This window comes from Sinohyriopsis cumingii, chromosome 11, assembly GCF_028554795.1.
Source record: "Sinohyriopsis cumingii isolate HCF-2022 chromosome 11, ASM2855479v2, whole genome shotgun sequence".
NCBI lineage: Eukaryota > Metazoa > Mollusca > Bivalvia > Unionida > Unionidae > Sinohyriopsis > Sinohyriopsis cumingii.
The window spans coordinates 31,419,629-31,437,820 of NC_142971.1; the positions used below are offsets into that span (position 1 = coordinate 31,419,629).

General features: G+C 34.3%; 1 protein-coding gene across 2 annotated transcripts in view; it reads right to left on the reverse strand.

Moving 5' to 3' along the window:
• The window catches only part of LOC149787854 (uncharacterized), a 136,402-nt gene that overhangs the window by 36,851 nt on the left and 81,359 nt on the right, over positions 1 to 18,192 (reverse strand). For both annotated transcript variants that reach the window (XM_089974078.1, XM_089974077.1), the window contains exons 3-6: positions 15,237 to 15,409; positions 11,414 to 11,476; positions 4,993 to 5,076; positions 1,493 to 2,080 (exon numbers count right to left, since the gene is read on the reverse strand). In XM_089974078.1, coding sequence (XP_089830204.1) covers positions 1,493 to 2,080; positions 4,993 to 5,076; positions 11,414 to 11,476; positions 15,237 to 15,409 — 908 coding nt within the window. The remainder of the gene's footprint in view (positions 1 to 1,492; positions 2,081 to 4,992; positions 5,077 to 11,413; positions 11,477 to 15,236; positions 15,410 to 18,192) is intronic.

An 18,192-nucleotide genomic window follows, 5' to 3' on the forward strand; every position in this document is an offset into this window, starting at 1 on the left:
AATGATGACATGAAATTAGTACAGATAGAAAGAGAAAGAGCTGTAAAAAAAAGCACTGTGAATTTCAGGTGATGCAAGAGTGCAGTGATCAATACAAAATGAACATTTCTGAAAGAGCAAGAATGTATAATTATATAAAAAAGAACTAATACTGACCAGAAGTAATTATAGGTTACTGCATTTTTATGGGAAAATATGAACGAGTTTTTCAGATGGATATACTGCACGACCAGGGGAGTGCAGTATATCCATCCGACAAAACGAGTTCATATTTTTCCATAAAAATGCAGTAACCTTTTTATTATATGCTCATTTTCTTATTCTATCAATGGCTTAATGCACACATAACTCCGCCCAGATAAATTTGAACTTAGCTGCATGATAGACATAACTTTCGAAAGAAAATGGTGTTTTGGTCCACTTAAAATTGAAATTTAGAGTCATATTGTAAATGAATGTGCATTGCAACAACTTTTCCATTTAGTCTGGAAGGAACAGATTTTAGTATTTTTGTCAATTCTACTAAATTCTGTGATAATGACTGGATTTATGTGTCAAATCTACATCAAGCACATCTGATTTCAGCAGCAAGGGAGCAGTGTGTTCACATCTGCAAGTGTTTCTGTTCTGTCATTGAATATTTGGAATCATAATGTGTGAAAAATATGAAGTCTTTCAATTGTAATTATCAAAAAGTTGCTATGGAATATAATGTTTATTTTATTCTGAGTGCAGTAAGGAGAATGTAATTTCACTTGGAATGTAGTCAAAATTACAGTACAATTTCAAAATGTGTAATCAAGCTTCAGAACCCATGACATGGCTCATGTAACTCAAATTTGCAGAAAGAAGAAAGTACCTTTTTAGAAAATTCAGGATGTAAAACTGTAAGTATATTTTTTTGCCATTCTTATTACCAGCAAAAGAAGACATATTTATGCCTTGTCACTTGCATGTTATTTATAGGGACCCAGCAAATTTTTTACCTCTGTGGCATCTATCTCTAGCCTAAATCTGAAACACTGTATCAAGAAAGTTAATGTGGAATGTGGCAAAGCAGCTGATATGTGGCAGTCCACAAAACATCTGCTTTAGTTCATTAAAAAATAAATTTAATCAGCCAAAACGTAAAGCATCCACTACATAAGTGTACATGATTTGTTTACAAAGTAGTTCCTAATACACTTCTGGGCATACCTGTCATGCATGTGAGTGCAATATCATAAAATATTGCATGAATGTGACAATGTAAAGATAACGGAGACAAAAATGAGCATGAAATAAAAAATGATACAGACAAAACAATCTGCCCTGCTTCAGTAGTATTGTTATATTGTAATGTAAGTCATTAATAAAATTCTATTTTGATGCAGACTGATACTATATTTTCAATATTTTGACTTCTTTCCTCATTGGCACAGAAAAATATCAGAGGAGATTTTACAAAATTCCAAAGATACATATTTACAAGAAGGCAAATCTCAAATCTTACCTGAGTGTTTTGATTTGCTATCTTGGACCTGAACTGGCTCACTAGTTGCCTTTCATACTGAAGTTTTTCTCGTAACTCAGTTGCAGCGTCTGACACAGAAAATGTATTGTCATTCTTTTCATCTGTTTGACTGAAACTTTCACATCTGTCTGCAGCTGCTGTTTGCATCTCTAGAAACTCCATGTCTTGCCTTGCAGCCGACGTTTGCACCGCTGACGTCTGCTTCCTGGTTCTAGTCTCATCAGGTATATCCACCATGCTGTAATCATACTGTCTAGTGTTGTTTCCATAATGCACAAATCCCTCCCCAGAATTCCCTGACATATGCTTCCTCTGTTGCATGTCTGACAGGAAGCTCTGCAACTTCTTCTGTAACTGGTTGTTTTCCTCGTTAAGCTTGGAATTTTCCATCTGAATCTGTTCTTTCAACCTCTGTAGCTTCTCCAAGTCCTGTAGAATCTGATCATTCTGATCTCGAAACAGTCTTACCTGTGCCTCAAGCTGAATAATGCGCATCTGAAGACTATCCTTTTCCCCTTGTAGCTGTTCTATCTTTACTGGATCTTCCACACTCCTACTGACAATAACCTGAACAAGAAAATCATAAATGGTAGTGTGGTCAGACTGCAAACCATCATTACTGTAAAATTCATTTTTATTCATGGGGTATCAATCTTTATAGATTTTTGATAACTCTGAACCACAGATTGGCACATCCAAAAAACAACTTAAGTGACTTGATGAACAATAGTGTCTGAGAATATGGGTCAAATGTACATGTAAACCCAACCCTAGAGAAACTGAGTTCAGTGCAAAGGTAAGCACAAACCACTTAGCCATGAAATACAGTTTAAGATAACTGACAGCTGTAGTACTCGTGATGCAATAACATACTGAGTTATATGACTCCATACATAAGTGCCTGTAAAAATGAGATGAATGAACAATGTAACACTCCCATGATGTATCTAAATATCAACTTGTGTTACTCAGTGAGCAATAGTGTCTGAGAAAATGACCTTAATGCAAACACTAGCAAAACTGAGCCAAACTCAAAGGAGAACCAAAAATGACTGGACTGTGAATATGTCACAGTGACTAAGTTTTCATTGATGACATAGTCCTCTGTGACTCCAAAGGCAATAATGGACGGAAAAAGCAACTACATTGTGAATAATACTACAACCTGTACATGGCCACATAGCAGTCACATATTTAGGAATTAGTTTCAGTGGATAATAACTTCATTTACAATTAGCCTAAAACAAAACAGATTTTTATTTTATGTGTTTTATATATTGTGTGAACTTATATGTACTGCAATATAAGTTTGTGTTTGGCATTGTTTAAGGATCTGTAATGGACCAGACAAATCTGCACTGGACCACACAAATCTGAACTGGTTCCATGGTTTGGTTTGGTTTGGTTTATAACCAACTTTCTACTTTCTTACCTATCAAAATACATTATTGTTTAAAATCTGGAAAATTACGATGTGTCCTATCATATCTATTTTCATATTTATTGTTTAAAATCTGGAAAATTACAATGTGTCCTATCATATCTATTTTCATATTTATTGTTTAAAATCTGGAAAATTACAATGTGTCCTATCATATCTATTTTCATATTTATTGTTTAAAATCTGGAAAATTACAATGTGTCCTATCATATCTATTTTCATATTTATTGTTTAAAATCTGGAAAATTACAATGTGTCCTATCATATCTATTTTCATATTTATTGTTTAAAATCTGGAAAATTACAATGTGTCCTATCATATCTATTTTCATATTTATTGTTTAAAATCTGGAAAATTACGATGTGTCCTATCATATCTATTTTCATATTTATTGTTCGGTTTTAAATTCTGAGACCAATATGAGTTACATTTAAGATTTTCATGGATGATTGATGATGGATACGATGAAACATGAAATAAAATGAAACAAAACATGGCAAATAACAGCAGCTTTTTAATTCATTATATATACGTTGCTTTATGCGTGGATCTGACTGCTTGAGCTTGGATTCTTTGTTTATTTGCTTCCATTGAATTAAATATATTTGTATGTGTTTGGACTGCAAAGAAAAGTAATTATTCTTTGCCATCTGACAACAAACAGAAAATGTGGCATGATGGCATGCACAATAGTTACCCCCACCATCGTCAGGATATTGGTGATGTTTCTGCGATATCTCATCGAAATTCTGAGAAGTATATTGGTGTTTTATAGAAAAGTTTGTTTCCAATTGTTCATAATTCCAGACTTCTTCTGGAAGAACTGCTGAGTACATACTTCTCAATGAAACTATACTGAGTATGATCAAAACTGAAACTATATTGAGTATGATCAAAACTGAAACTATACTGAGTATGATCAAAACTGAAACTATATTGAGTATGATCAAAACTTTAACTACATGGAGTATGATGGAGTATGATCAAAACTGAAACTATATTGAGTATGATCAAAACTTTAACTACATGGAGTATGATGGAGTATGATCAAAACTGAAACTATATTGAGTATGATCAAAACTTTAACTACATGGAGTATGATGGAGTATGATCAAAACTGAAACTATATTGAGTATGATCAAAACTTTAACTACATGGAGTATGATCAAACTTTAACTACATGGAGTATGATGTAGTATGATCAAAACTGAAACTATACTGAGTATGATCAAAACTGAAACTATACTGAGCATGAACAAAACTGAAACTATATTGAGTATGATCAGAACTGAAACTACATGGAGTATGATCAAAACTGAAACTATACTGAGTATGAATAAAACGGAAACTACATGGAGTATGATCAAAAATGAAACTATACTGAGCATGAACAAAACTGAAACTATATTGAGTATGATCAGAACTGAAACTACATGGAGTATGATCAAAACTGAAACTATACTGAGCATGAACAAAACTGAAACTATATTGAGTATGATCAAAACTGAAACTATATTGAGTATGAATAAAACGGAAACTACATGGAGTATGATCAAAAATGAAACTATACTGAGCATGAACAAAACTGAAACTATATTGAGTATGATCAGAACTGAAACTACATGGAGTATGATCAAAACTGAAACTACATGGAGTATGATAAAAACTTGTAAGAAGACTAACAGACATTGAAAAACAAAACCTAACTTATTCATGTTACCAAAATAATCTGGTCGGCACTATTTTCTTAACATTTTCTATTATACTGTATGTAAGAAATATTACTCTCCAATCAAGTTAATGTCAATAGATGCTGATGTCCACATTGAGTGCTGTATTATGGCCATATATGGTACAGACTGTCAGCAAGTAATTCCAAATTTCAGAATTTTCACACGAAGGATAAGAGAACCGAGTTGTATTTGGGAAGTATGTCTTTTCATCCATCACCTTCAATTTGGGAAAGTCCCAATACTGCATATTATGCAAGTATTCAATACAATACATAGCAGGAAGGTTATACTAAGTTTAGCTTACTGTTTCTGCAGGTTGAAAAGTGTCATCATGACTGGCTTGCACCAATATTGTCAATTCATCAATTCTCTTTTTAAGCTCCTCTACCTGAAAATTTGACAGAAATCATACAACAAATTTCAGTACACATTCAAATTTAATGACTAAAGTTTTAAATATTACATATTTATTTTATGCTAGGCCATGAAGTACTGGATTTTCTGAGGAAAATAATCTTGATAATTCACTGCTATTTTCCCACTGCCTCTCAACAGATGCTAATAACATTATGATCAAGAAATAAATTTGAAGTTATTGTTAGGCACACACATATTAGATCAGTAAGTATGGCTGCATCCCATTAAAGATAAACCAAGTTCAAATCCAACAATAAACAAACTCTTTTTTTTCTCTTAATTCAAGTTATCTTACTTTGAATTGATAAGGAGAATTATGCTACTGTTTATATTCACAAAACACTGGAGAACATAAAAGGTAAACTGCTGACATCAGGCAGGATCCAGTAAAAAATTTGCTACTTTGATACATTATATATATATTGCTAGCCAATAGGTCTGAGCATACAATAAAAACAAAATTTGCTTGCTATGAGTGAACGACAGATACATTTCATCTTGTGGGTGAAAAATCACACCCACTTGATGAAATATTTCCCTTATTCACTTCTTTGAAGTAAATATCCTCTCTATTTTAGTTTACATCTAAACACATACACCAATGCATTCAGACATATATCACCTTATCAACCCATCACCCATCTCTCTCTCTCTCTCTCTCTCTCTCTCTCTTTGGATGTTGTTGGGTTTTATGAATCATGGTCTGAATTTTAACAAACATTAAAACTCATAAATTACATGCAGTATTCTCTGTCTGCCTTTTCAGTATGTCAGATCCGATATGCAAAGACAAATTACTTCTGACAGCACAATGCCTTCAATCCCTTGGAACAACTTGATTTCAACACCAACACAATGGCTTTATACAACACCAACACACTGGCTTTATACAACACCAACACACTGGCTTTATACAACACCAACACATTGGCTTTATACAACACCAACACATTGGCTTTATACAACACCAACACACTGGTTCTATACAACACCAACACACTGACTTTATACAACACCAACACACTGGCTTTATACAACACCAACACACTGGTTTTATACAACACCAACACACTGGCTTTATACAACACCAACACACGAGCTTTATACAACACCAATACATTGACTTTATACAACACCAACACACTGGCTTTATACAACACCAACACAGTGGCTTTATACAACACCAACACACTGGCTTTATAAAACACCAACACACTGGCTTTATACAAATTGCTGTAAACTTAAGGACATATTTGGTTCTATATTATTACTCTTATAAAAATAGGAGACATGACTATTAAGGTACAATAAAGGTTATAATTAATGTAAAGTTTGACACCTTCATTACAAAGAACAAACTGATTCACGATCATACTGCATCTTTCTACTAGACTATACATACCACAGACCACCATCAGTAACAATTAAGATCCTGCAAGAATAATTAGTGTATCCATTCCTCCAATTCCAGAACCCTGTATTATTTTAATTTTGTTGGAGAAGGTGGTCCAAAACAAACTAAAGATATTTGATTTCCTCATGAATTAGCTTCATCTTCTTTTTCTCTTCACCTCTGCCACCAGTTGAAAACTACTTACAAACCAGTCAACTGATTTCTTGTTATCTACATCCTGTATTTTCAATTTAAGAAACTATATTTGAATATTCCATGTACCAGTCAATCATATTAGTGCTTAAGTACTTTTCTCCCTACCTGTTACATGCCAACCCCTGGCAAGGAAAAAGTGTAATCCAAGTGGACAAAAAGAGTAATCTGAGCAGAAAAAGAGTAATCCACATATAACATGATAAAAATTCAATGAAGTTCTGTACAAAATGATTCATTTACCATTCTGGTCTTTTAACATCATTTACTGCTTCAAGTTTTCATATGTAGCACTTTTAGCTTTAGAAAGCAAGATCCTGTCATGTTGCAGTTCAAAACACTTTGTACGAGCAGAGGCCATGAATTTTTGCACATCAGAAGAGCATTCATTACTGGATTACTCAGCCTCAATCTGAATTCAGTTGTATTTTTGTTAATGATACTGAACAATCTCTCACAGTCAGCATTAGAATGGTAAAGAACCAATATTCCTTTTATAACCTGACAATAAAGAGGCAATTTATATCTTCCAGTGATTTGGTCTTTTAGGGAAATAAGGTGCCATTGCATATTAAGTATGTGAAGTACATTGTCAGGTAGAATGCTAACTTGATGCTTCTAGAATTCTCCTTCCGTATGATCCAAGACAGACAAGGGTGGCAATAGAAAGGGATATCTCTTGATAAAGAATCTTACACTTTTAAAGCTTTCTGACTGCCTCTCATTTACATCAGCAACTGAAGCATTTAAAAGCACTTCATCTACATATGGACATTTCTGGAGAACGTAATCACAGGCTGTAGCATAATAATCTCTTACAAGGTGCATCAAATGACAAGGACAACCTATTATGTACACTGATGGAGACAGTTTCAAAATATAGGAATCATTGATGCATCATCAGCTGAAAACCCCATAAAGTTCTGCCATTTTATGTCATGTTTCTTCAAAGCATTATCAAGCAAATCAAAAATCTTTTTTCCAGTGGAATCTACTGTTAATTCTAGCAATGAAAGAAGTTCTCTCATGACTTTGCACTTTTCATTGTCAAAGCATCTGATACAGACTGGGTACAACTTTTTGTCATCATAATCACTATTCCTGTCTGTGGCAATACTAAACAGACCAATTTTCATTACTTCTGCTATTTTAAGCTAAGTATCTTCAGTTAAACATGGATGATTCTGTTCTTGCACATGCACATTTTTCCACAATTTTGGAATCAGGAAACATCTGTTTAAACAAATGACCAACTTGGCCTGCTACCGCTAAGGGTGGTCCGTGTTCTTATAAGAACTCGGTAAATAACACCTCTGCATTTATAACATTCATGTCCACACTTGAGTTCTGCTATAAAAAAAGAAGTTGCCATAGTATTGGAGTTAATAAGACCAGCTAATTCTACGTGTTTCTTTGTTTTCAAGTGTTTTTCCACATCAACTTTACCAAAATGACCAATATTAAAATCCTTTATACACAGTCTGCAATGGGCAAGATAATGCCCTAGAATGGAATACTGTATTATGTCACTCATGTATTCATCTTTGAATCTTTGGAAGATTTGTCTTTTTTTGTTGGTCTTTTTCTGATCCAGCTGTGAAATTGTTTGAAAAACATTTCTGCTTTCACACACTCAAATTGGCTAGAATCCAAATGATGACTTTTAGCGCCAAATATTAAAAAATCCTTTCCACACAGCCTGCGATGAGTGTGATTATGCCCTAGAATGGAACACTGTATTATGTCATTCATGTATTCATCTTTGGAGGATTATGTTTTTTGTCTTTTTCTAATCCATCTGTGAAATTATTTGCTCTAACACATGCATCAGCTAGAATAAATCTGACCTGACTTTAGGTGCCAAATACATACAGACTGTTCTGTACCAAGTATAAATTAGAACAAAGAATCTGAGAGCAAAGATTCAAAATTAGAAAACCAGTCTGTTTTCTCAGAACTAAGCAATACAGCTGCTATAAATAAAATATAATGATAGTGTGAGGAAAGTAAATGCAGGTCTATTGTACTCTTGTACAAAAGCCATAGACATGACCTATGGCGCACTATAGACTGGTTCTCTAACAAACATAAATCATAACATTGATCTGAGATCAAAAATTTGAAAGTAGAAACCAGCATGTTTCTTGCAAATATTACAGCTGCTATACAAAGAACATATTAATACTGTTAGGAAAGTGTATGCACATCTATGGACAAGTTTACTCTTATGTCACAGTTATGTACAAACTGTCTTTTCTAGAATATGATCTGTTGGATTAATAGGGAGTTTATAAAAATGAGAAAAGAAGTTATTGATTCTTTTTGGCGGGGGATATACTTGAAAAGCGTAATCCAAATATGTGCAAGCATAAGGCATGATTTAGTGAAAAACAGCATAATGATTACGCCAAAAGCGTAATGGTTGGCATGTATGCTACCTGTGTCCATAGGAAAACTTCAAATTGTAAAAAAGGAAAAACCATCTGCTTTTCTGGAATTCTGTCAACTTGGAATGTGGAAATTCAACAATAGATTCATAATAAGTGTACAAAATCTGGAATAGCCAGCATATGTGCCCATCCAATGATCTCCCTCTTTCCCTCTCGCTCTCTGTCCTTTGCATGTTATTTTCCAGTTGGGTTGATATTTTTCAAAACAATAGGTTTTATTGGAAATTGAATATTGCTTTGACTTGGAACCAAAGATAAAAATCTATTCACATTAATTATAGCTTTTATTAAAATGGCTGGCACTAATTTAGATTTTGATTTGAGAGGTCAAAAACTAACTGGACACCGAATCAACTGCAGTGTTCTCCCCTGGAATTATTACAGCACTGGGGTAACCATGCGGTAGCATCACACAATGTTTTCAAAAATGCACATAATTATCATAAAGGTGGAAACAAATTTATGAAATATAAAGAAAATACAAGTATGTAGACAGTATTCTTTATTTCTCAAAGTTATGTCATATTTTTTTAACAAAGGTCAATAGTTTTTTAAATTTAAATAATAGATTTTTCTTTTCTTCACTTCCTCTTATCTCTTTACTGTTATATTAAAGCCAAAGTCCTACATGAAAAGTTGTACTGTTTTGAAGGGTATGAGGTAATTCAGCAACCTCTGCAACAGCCTCCTCAAAACACTCTTGTACCTGCTCATAAATTAAACAGTCAGGCCAAGCCAGACATAAAAGACAATGGTTAAGCCAGTGGGTGATTATCCTGGATTATCTTAATGACATACCCAAGAAGTATCAAGTAATGGTGTCATTCAAGTAATAGGGCACAAAATTAGGTGACAGAACATTTATTAAATAGAGTATATTTAAAGAATAGTGGCAAACACAAAAGCATATTGGAAATGGTACACAGCATTATTGGCAGGTTCATAACATCGCAGCCCTAATGAAAGCATATCGCAAACAAGGACCACAACAGTAAATGTCCATAGAGAGAAAACTGAATCATTAGCCTATTTTAACTTACCGAGAACTCATAATTTACTACTCTTAATGAAGCCAATCATAAAACTTTATTTTCTATTTTTAGAATCTTTTCTTCCCAAAAATGTAACCATAAGAAACATATCTTTTTTGTTCCTCTAAATTTCACACCCAGATATCTTCTGAACCTGTTTACAACATGGAGCAAATTGAGGATTCCATTTCTTTAAACTAGAAAATACCACAGACATTGGCTCCTATTTGTACAGTGTGAAGAAAATTACAATCGAAATTGGTAAAAGAAACCTTGATAAATCTGTTTATCCACAAAGCAGGGGTTAATACCCAGTAATCTGAATCAACATCATGAAATTCCTATCTTTTAAAAAGAAGTACTGTAATATATTTTGCAAAATTTTCTTTCCAAACAACATATGCAGAACACTGTAAAAAAACAATATTTGATGAAATTTTGATCAATGAAAATCTATTGGCAACATCTGAATAAAGGATGTATAGGATGTAAGACAGGACCAATTAGACAACATCAAAAGTCATTTGGTACAATACATCTCAATAAGACAATCAAGTGAAAGCAGAACTTGGTGAATAAATGTTTTGTTTCACAGATATGGATCATTATGGAGAATCGAGTTCCTTGGTTTGTAGTAAACTTAACATTCCATGATTTCCTCAAAAATAAGAAGTTTCACTTGTAATGAAATCACAGCATCAATATTTTACTAATAGAACAACAACAACAAATTTTTTTACATTGGAAGTTGTTTCACAAAATAAATATTGCTAGTTTTATAAGAAAAGGATTCTTGTTTTATCGTGAATCAACAAAAGAAAAAGCAGTTAAGAAATTCACAATGTTTTCATGTACATGTGAATGGTTGTCGAAACCTCCTGAAGTAATGTTGTAAATAACCTAAACGAAGTTGAAAATAAAGGTAATTTATCTAAAAAAGTGAACAAATTCATTAGAAGTTCTTTCTTGACAATTATTCCCAAAGCAATTATAAAACAAGTGTTCAAACATTAAACCGTCCCGTTACCTTACACAACCCCAAGGATTTTCTCAATGTCATGATGTCAAGTGGGGACAGAATCTCATTCTTAATTTTGCTAAGGTCCTTCAGTAACTTGCACCCTTGCTTACTGTGCAGTCTATATTATTTGTGGACCTTGTTGCACATAAGTCATTGAGGGAGAGGTGTGAGTGTACTACTTTTTTTTAAATTTCACTTACTTCTGTGGATTTTTTAATGTTCTCTCCTTCAAGCTTTTTCATTTCTGCATGTTCAACTTGCATCTGCAAAACATAATTAAAAAAATTAAAAGCTACATATTAGAACTACTGCGTACCAAAGCACTTATTCGAAGAAAAAAAATACCTTGAGTAACTACTATCTTCAAGTCCATTTTCTTGAAAATTATGTAAGATATTGGAACCAGTGAAAATATCAAGATGCTTGGCATAAACTAACAATTAAATGATTATTATGAATTGAACTTTACCTTTTATATGATGCACATGTGACTCTATGTACAAATAGTCTTCGCAAAACCAATTACAGCAAGCATGTGCAACTTCCAACAGGTGCGGTATGGATAAGCGATATTTAAAGCCATACCCTGTGATGCAGACAAGTTCATAAAACTAGATCATGGCATGATGTGGGATTACCATTATACAATATATGAATAACCACAACAAACTAAATGCCATTCATGCTTGTTAAGTTGATTTTCATGACTCTATGGATACTGTAAAATATTATGGAAAATTCTTTTAATTACAAATAGTTTAAAAAAATCATGAAAAATCTCAAGATATTTTCCATTTGTTTTACAAACATTTGCAAAACACACAAGAAGGGCAAAAGAATACACGAGTGGTTCCTTTTTGGTGTTATGAACCAATAAAATTTAAGTTTTCTCAAACATACGATGCAATTTTGACCACTTTAACTGCTTGTTACACAGGCTCGGTTAAACTTTTTAATTATAAATAAATAAGAACTACATTTTTCAATAAAATAAAACATTAAAGTGTTCATGGCATTGTATTTACATGAAAACCTTTAACATAAAAGAAGAAAAACAGACATGCTTGTGACATATACTCAAACTGCAATTTGATTTATGCATTCTTTTCCAATTTCTGAGCAGTGACAGTTTCATGTCACACCATTAAACTTTAAAATTTAAAACAACCTAAAACAAATCTCTCAAAGGGGCTGACACTATAATGGCTCCAAAGAATTTCCTGGAAGCCATGATAAGATGTCTTTTTCACTGCTGAGTGATGAAACCATCTCTGATATTCTTTAACAATAATATAATCTCTGATATTCTTTAACAATAATATAATCTTCAAACTGATGGCTGCAGCTGTCATATATGATGTAAGACAGGACCAACTAGACAACATCAAAAGTCTTTTGTTACAGTACATCTCAATAAGCCATCCTTACAAGAAGAATGGCAATAATAACATCTTAATGATAGCTGTTGTGGCAACCATTTTGGATGTAAGATTGGCAGCATTATCATTTAGGACCAACTAAATATCACTAAAATGCCTTTTGGTGAAAATTCCATGTCAATATGACCGACCATTCAGGATGAATAGCAGTAAGATTTTAAACATGGCCACAATGGTGGCCATACTGGATGTCAAATTGACATAAAACATATTTAGGACCAACTAGAGATATTGGATGTCAGATCAACACCACATTCATTGACAACCAACCCGAGCATATAAAAAGTCTTCTGGTAAAAGCCCCTTGTCAATATAACTGCACTGAAGAGAAATAATAATAACAAGATTTTTAAGATGGTTGCCATGGTGCCCATATTTTATACCAGACTGACACCATTTCCATTTAAGACCAACTAGACATCATAATGAGTACTTTAGAGAAAATATTGATACTGATATGGATGCCATACTGGATGATGCAGTGGAACCATTATCATTTAGGGCCAACTGGACCTTGGATTAATGTGTGTGTAAAGTGTTATGGTCATCCCTGAAGTAGTTTTTAGAAGGAATTATGATAACAAACATGTGTTAATGGATGAACAATGGATGGCAGACAACATGCCATCCCATAAGTTCTTCTGATCTACAACCATTAGAGCTTATAACACAACAAAATGAAACTAGTCTGTATAATGCTCCATGTCACTCACTCTAGACATTGCAGTATAATAGTGTATGTGTTTCTGTGACTTGGATTTTTAGCATAGCTTTAACAATTTTTCAGTCATATCACTACAATGTCTACAGTGTGGCACTTATAGTGATGTCTAGCACTGGGGCATCATGTTGCAGACACCCAGTCACATTATCCTGATACCAGACCAACCAATCCTAACACTAACCTCTTAATGCTGAGCAACAAGGCAGCTGTTAGTACCATTTTTATAAGTCTTTGGTATGACATGGCCTGGGTTCAAACCCGTGACCTCCCACATATGAGGTGAATACTCTAACCACTAGGCCACCAAAGGAGTCTGCAGTATAAGTAAGGTAACCAGCTGGTAAACATTGGTGTAGACAATGTGGCCTCTAATCAATGGTGGCCTCTTATCATGGCAGCTTCATAAAACAAGGAATGAATGTAATATCTTCATACCTTTTAAAAGTGATTACAATGTTCCTCAACAATTAAATTCTGAACTATATCAATGCCCCCCCCCTTATAACGTAGACAAGGTAATGGATTCCAATCAATTTCTCCCCACCAAATCATACCAAAGACTTGCAAAAATGGTACTAACAGCTGCCTCGCTTGGCGCTCAGCATTAAGAGGTTAGTGTTAGGACTGGTCGGTCTAGTGTCAGGATAATGTGACTGGGTGGGACATAATGCTACATGTCTGCAGCATGATGCCCCAGTGCTAGACATTACTATAAACTGTAAAACTGCAGATATCATAGCAATATGACTAAATTGTTAAAAGCTACATTAAAAATCCAAATCACACACAAATACACACACACAATGTTTCATTTAACACTGTTACTTTAATTCACTATATTTTACAGTGACACTTTTTGGTACTAAATTTAATGTAGAGAAATTGTCCTTTTCAAAAGAGCTATTGCACATCTGTGCCAGTCAGACCTGTGGTAAGTTATGAGCAAGAGAATGCCAACATTTTATGACTTTTCATTCGGTCAGAGAGGTTACACTCACCCAACTTGAATGGTACTTTCAAGAATATACAACTTTAATGCTATATTGGCATGCCAAAGTCAAGATGCCAGCAGATACTTTCAGATGTAAGTAATTACTTTTCTCAAGAAAAGTGTTCCAAACTTACATCGGAAAGAAATACTTTAAGTGTTTCTGCCATTACCACCAACTTTCAAACAACACAGTCAAGCTACTGTAACCTATCTGTAAAGCACATAATGTCAAAGCAGCTGATTGGTCACAATTTAACTGGGGCCATAATGTAATAACCTTCTAATTCTTTTAGCCAATCAGGAATCTTCCCTTTGAAAGGTGCCATTGAGTAGTACCCTAGAAATGGAAGTTTGATTGAAATGGATTAAATAGGATAAGAGTTAATGAAAATGCAGAAAGATTTGGAGTTCAAATGTAAGTTAACAACACATTCTTTGTGAAGAGTAATTACATACTTTTAGAAATATTTTCTGCCATCTTTGCTATGGCATTACAAATTATGATTAAAACTGTACAGCCTTTAGAATTCCTGTAACCTGGCACAAATTAAGTTTGTTTGACCAATCACAACATTTTTACATTTTCTGGCTCTTTAACTTCTTAACTATTAAGAAATCAGTTTCAAGGTGTAAAACTGCAATTTCTTGAGATATAAACTTTGTCTTTTCTTATATAGTTAACTCTAAGGCCATTTTTAGTAGGGTTTTAAACTTGCTGCCTTTACTCTAAACATAACATTTTTATGGTCTGGACCCATTTTAGTATTACACTTGCATCATCTGTCATTTTTTATTTAGTAACAGTGTAAGTAGTATAGTAAAACAAGTGTACTGTAGGTTATGCCTGGATGGTAAATGGGGAGCTTTACCTGAGACAGCTGCTGTCTCATTTCCTGATTTAACTTCTGGAGGTCCAGAAGGGTTTTTTTCTGCTCCTCAAATTTCTTCAAGTTTTGAGCATTGCACTCTCTGACCCTCTCCTTCCACTGGGCCAGGGTGGCAAACTGCCTCTTCATCATCTCATTGTTCTCCTTTAAGGTTTCTGTGACAAAAAAACATTGTGAAATTAGCCAGAAAGGACAGCCTATAAAACACATCATCAAAGGATACTAAAGGATACTTTTCAAAGACCATACTAACACTACTCAATACATGGGACACATCTGAGTCCTTCAAATTGTTTATTACTATGAGAGTCCTTCAGTGAACACACTGCCACTAAATACATGGGACATATCTGAGTCCTTCAAATTATTTATTACAATGGGAGTCCTTCAGTGAACACACTGCCACTAAATACATGGGACACATCTGAGTCCTTCAAATTGTTTATTACAATGAGAGTCCTTCAGTGAGCACACTGCCACTAAATACAAGGGACACATCTGAGTCCTTCAAATTGTTTATTACTATGAGAGTCCTTCAGTGAACACACTGCCACTAAATACATGGGACACATCTGAGTCCTTCAAATTGTTTATTACAATGAGAGTCCTTCAGTGAACACACTACCACTAAATACATGGGACACATCTGAGTCCTTCAAATTGTTTATTACAATGAGAGTCCTTCAGTGAACACACTACCACTAAATACATGGGACACATCTGAGTCCTTCAAATTGTTTATTACTATGAGAGTCCTTCAGTGAACACACTACCACTAAATACATGGGACACATCTGAGTCCTTCAAATTGTTTATTACAATGAGAGTCCTTCAGTGAACACACTGCCACTAAATACATGGGACACATCTGAGTCCTTCAAATTGTTTATTACAATGAGAGTCCTTCAGTGAACACACTACCACTAAATACATGGGACACATCTGAGTCCTTCAAATTGTTTATTACTATGAGAGTCCTTCAGTGAACACACTGCCACTAAATACATGGGACATATCTGAGTCCTTCAAATTATTTATTACAATGGGAGTCCTTCAGTGAACACACTGCCACTAAATACATGGGACACATCTGAGTCCTTCAAATTGTTTATTACAATGAGAGTCCTTCAGTGAGCACACTGCCACTAAATACAAGGGACACATCTGAGTCCTTCAAATTGTTTATTACTATGAGAGTCCTTCAGTGAACACACTGCCACTAAATACATGGGACACATCTGAGTCCTTCAAATTGTTTATTACAATGAGAGTCCTTCAGTGAACACACTACCACTAAATACATGGGACACATCTGAGTCCTTCAAATTGTTTATTACAATGAGAGTCCTTCAGTGAACACACTACCACTAAATACATGGGACACATCTGAGTCCTTCAAATTGTTTATTACTATGAGAGTCCTTCAGTGAACACACTACCACTAAATACATGGGACACATCTGAGTCCTTCAAATTGTTTATTACAATGAGAGTCCTTCAGTGAACACACTGCCACTAAATACATGGGACACATCTGAGTCCTTCAAATTGTTTATTACAATGAGAGTCCTTCAGTGAACACACTACCACTAAATACATGGGACACATCTGAGTCCTTCAAATTGTTTATTACTATGAGATTCCTTCAGTGAACACACTGCCACTAAATACAAGGGACACATCTGAGTCCTTCAAATTGTTTATTACAATGAGAGTCCTTCAGTGAACACACTGCCACTAAATACATGGGACACATCTGAGTCCTTCAAATTGTTTATTACAATGAGAGTCCTTCAGTGAACACACTGCCACTAAATACATGGGACACATCTGAGTCCTTCAAATTGTTTATTACAATGAGAGTCCTTCAGTGAACACACTGCCACTAAATACATGGGACACATCTGAGTCCTTCAAATTGTTTATTACAATGAGAGTCCTTCAGTGAACACACTACCACTAAATACATGGGACACATCTGAGTCCTTCAAATTATTTGTTACAATGGGAGTCCTTCAGGGAACACACTACCACTAAATACATGGGACACATCTGAGTCCTTCAAATTATTTGTTACAATGGGAGTCCTTCAGGGAACACACTACCACTAAATACATGGGACACATCTGAGTCAGTCCTTCCAGGTGCATATTACAGTGTGGTGTTCTTTTCTCAGAACTTTTTCATTCAAACAAAAGTGTCTTTGGAAACAAAAGTAAAGGGTTTGCACCAGTTACCATATGGAATCAGTTACTGTATGACTGTTACTTACTCTGAACTCTGTGTAGAATTATTTTTTTGATCTGGCATAAGAACAATTTCACACTTATTTTGAGGCAAACTTTGCATTTGCAACACACAAACAATACTGCAAATAATCAAGAATAAATAACAACTGTGTAGTAATTTGGTTCCACGTGACAACAGATGCAGATGCTCTTTGTAATATATGGGAATTTATTTATGTGTAATAACAAGGTTCATTTCAACATGAGGCCATGTCACATCAAGGAACAAAGGATATAAGATTGGATAGTGCAGAAAGAAATGTGTCCAGCCAGTGTTAGTGTGGTCTAAGGTTCTTGTCCTGGTCCCCTTGTGTATTTTCCCCTTACAGACATCCAGTAGCAATGATCGAATCATGCACAAGTTTCCAGAGGTAGGTAAGTCACACTGATATGCCATACTTTAACAATAGTGTGACATTTAGTCTAAATAATCAATCATGATAGTCATACTGCTATGTCATACTTTACATCATTGTAACATTTAGTCTAAATAATAAACCATGAGTCATACTGATGTCATACTTTACAAAAGTGAAATTTAGTCTAAATAATCAATCATGATAGTCATACTGCTATGTCATACTTTACAAGAAAAACATTTAGTCTAAATAATCAATCATGACAGTCATACTGCTGTCATACTTTAACAG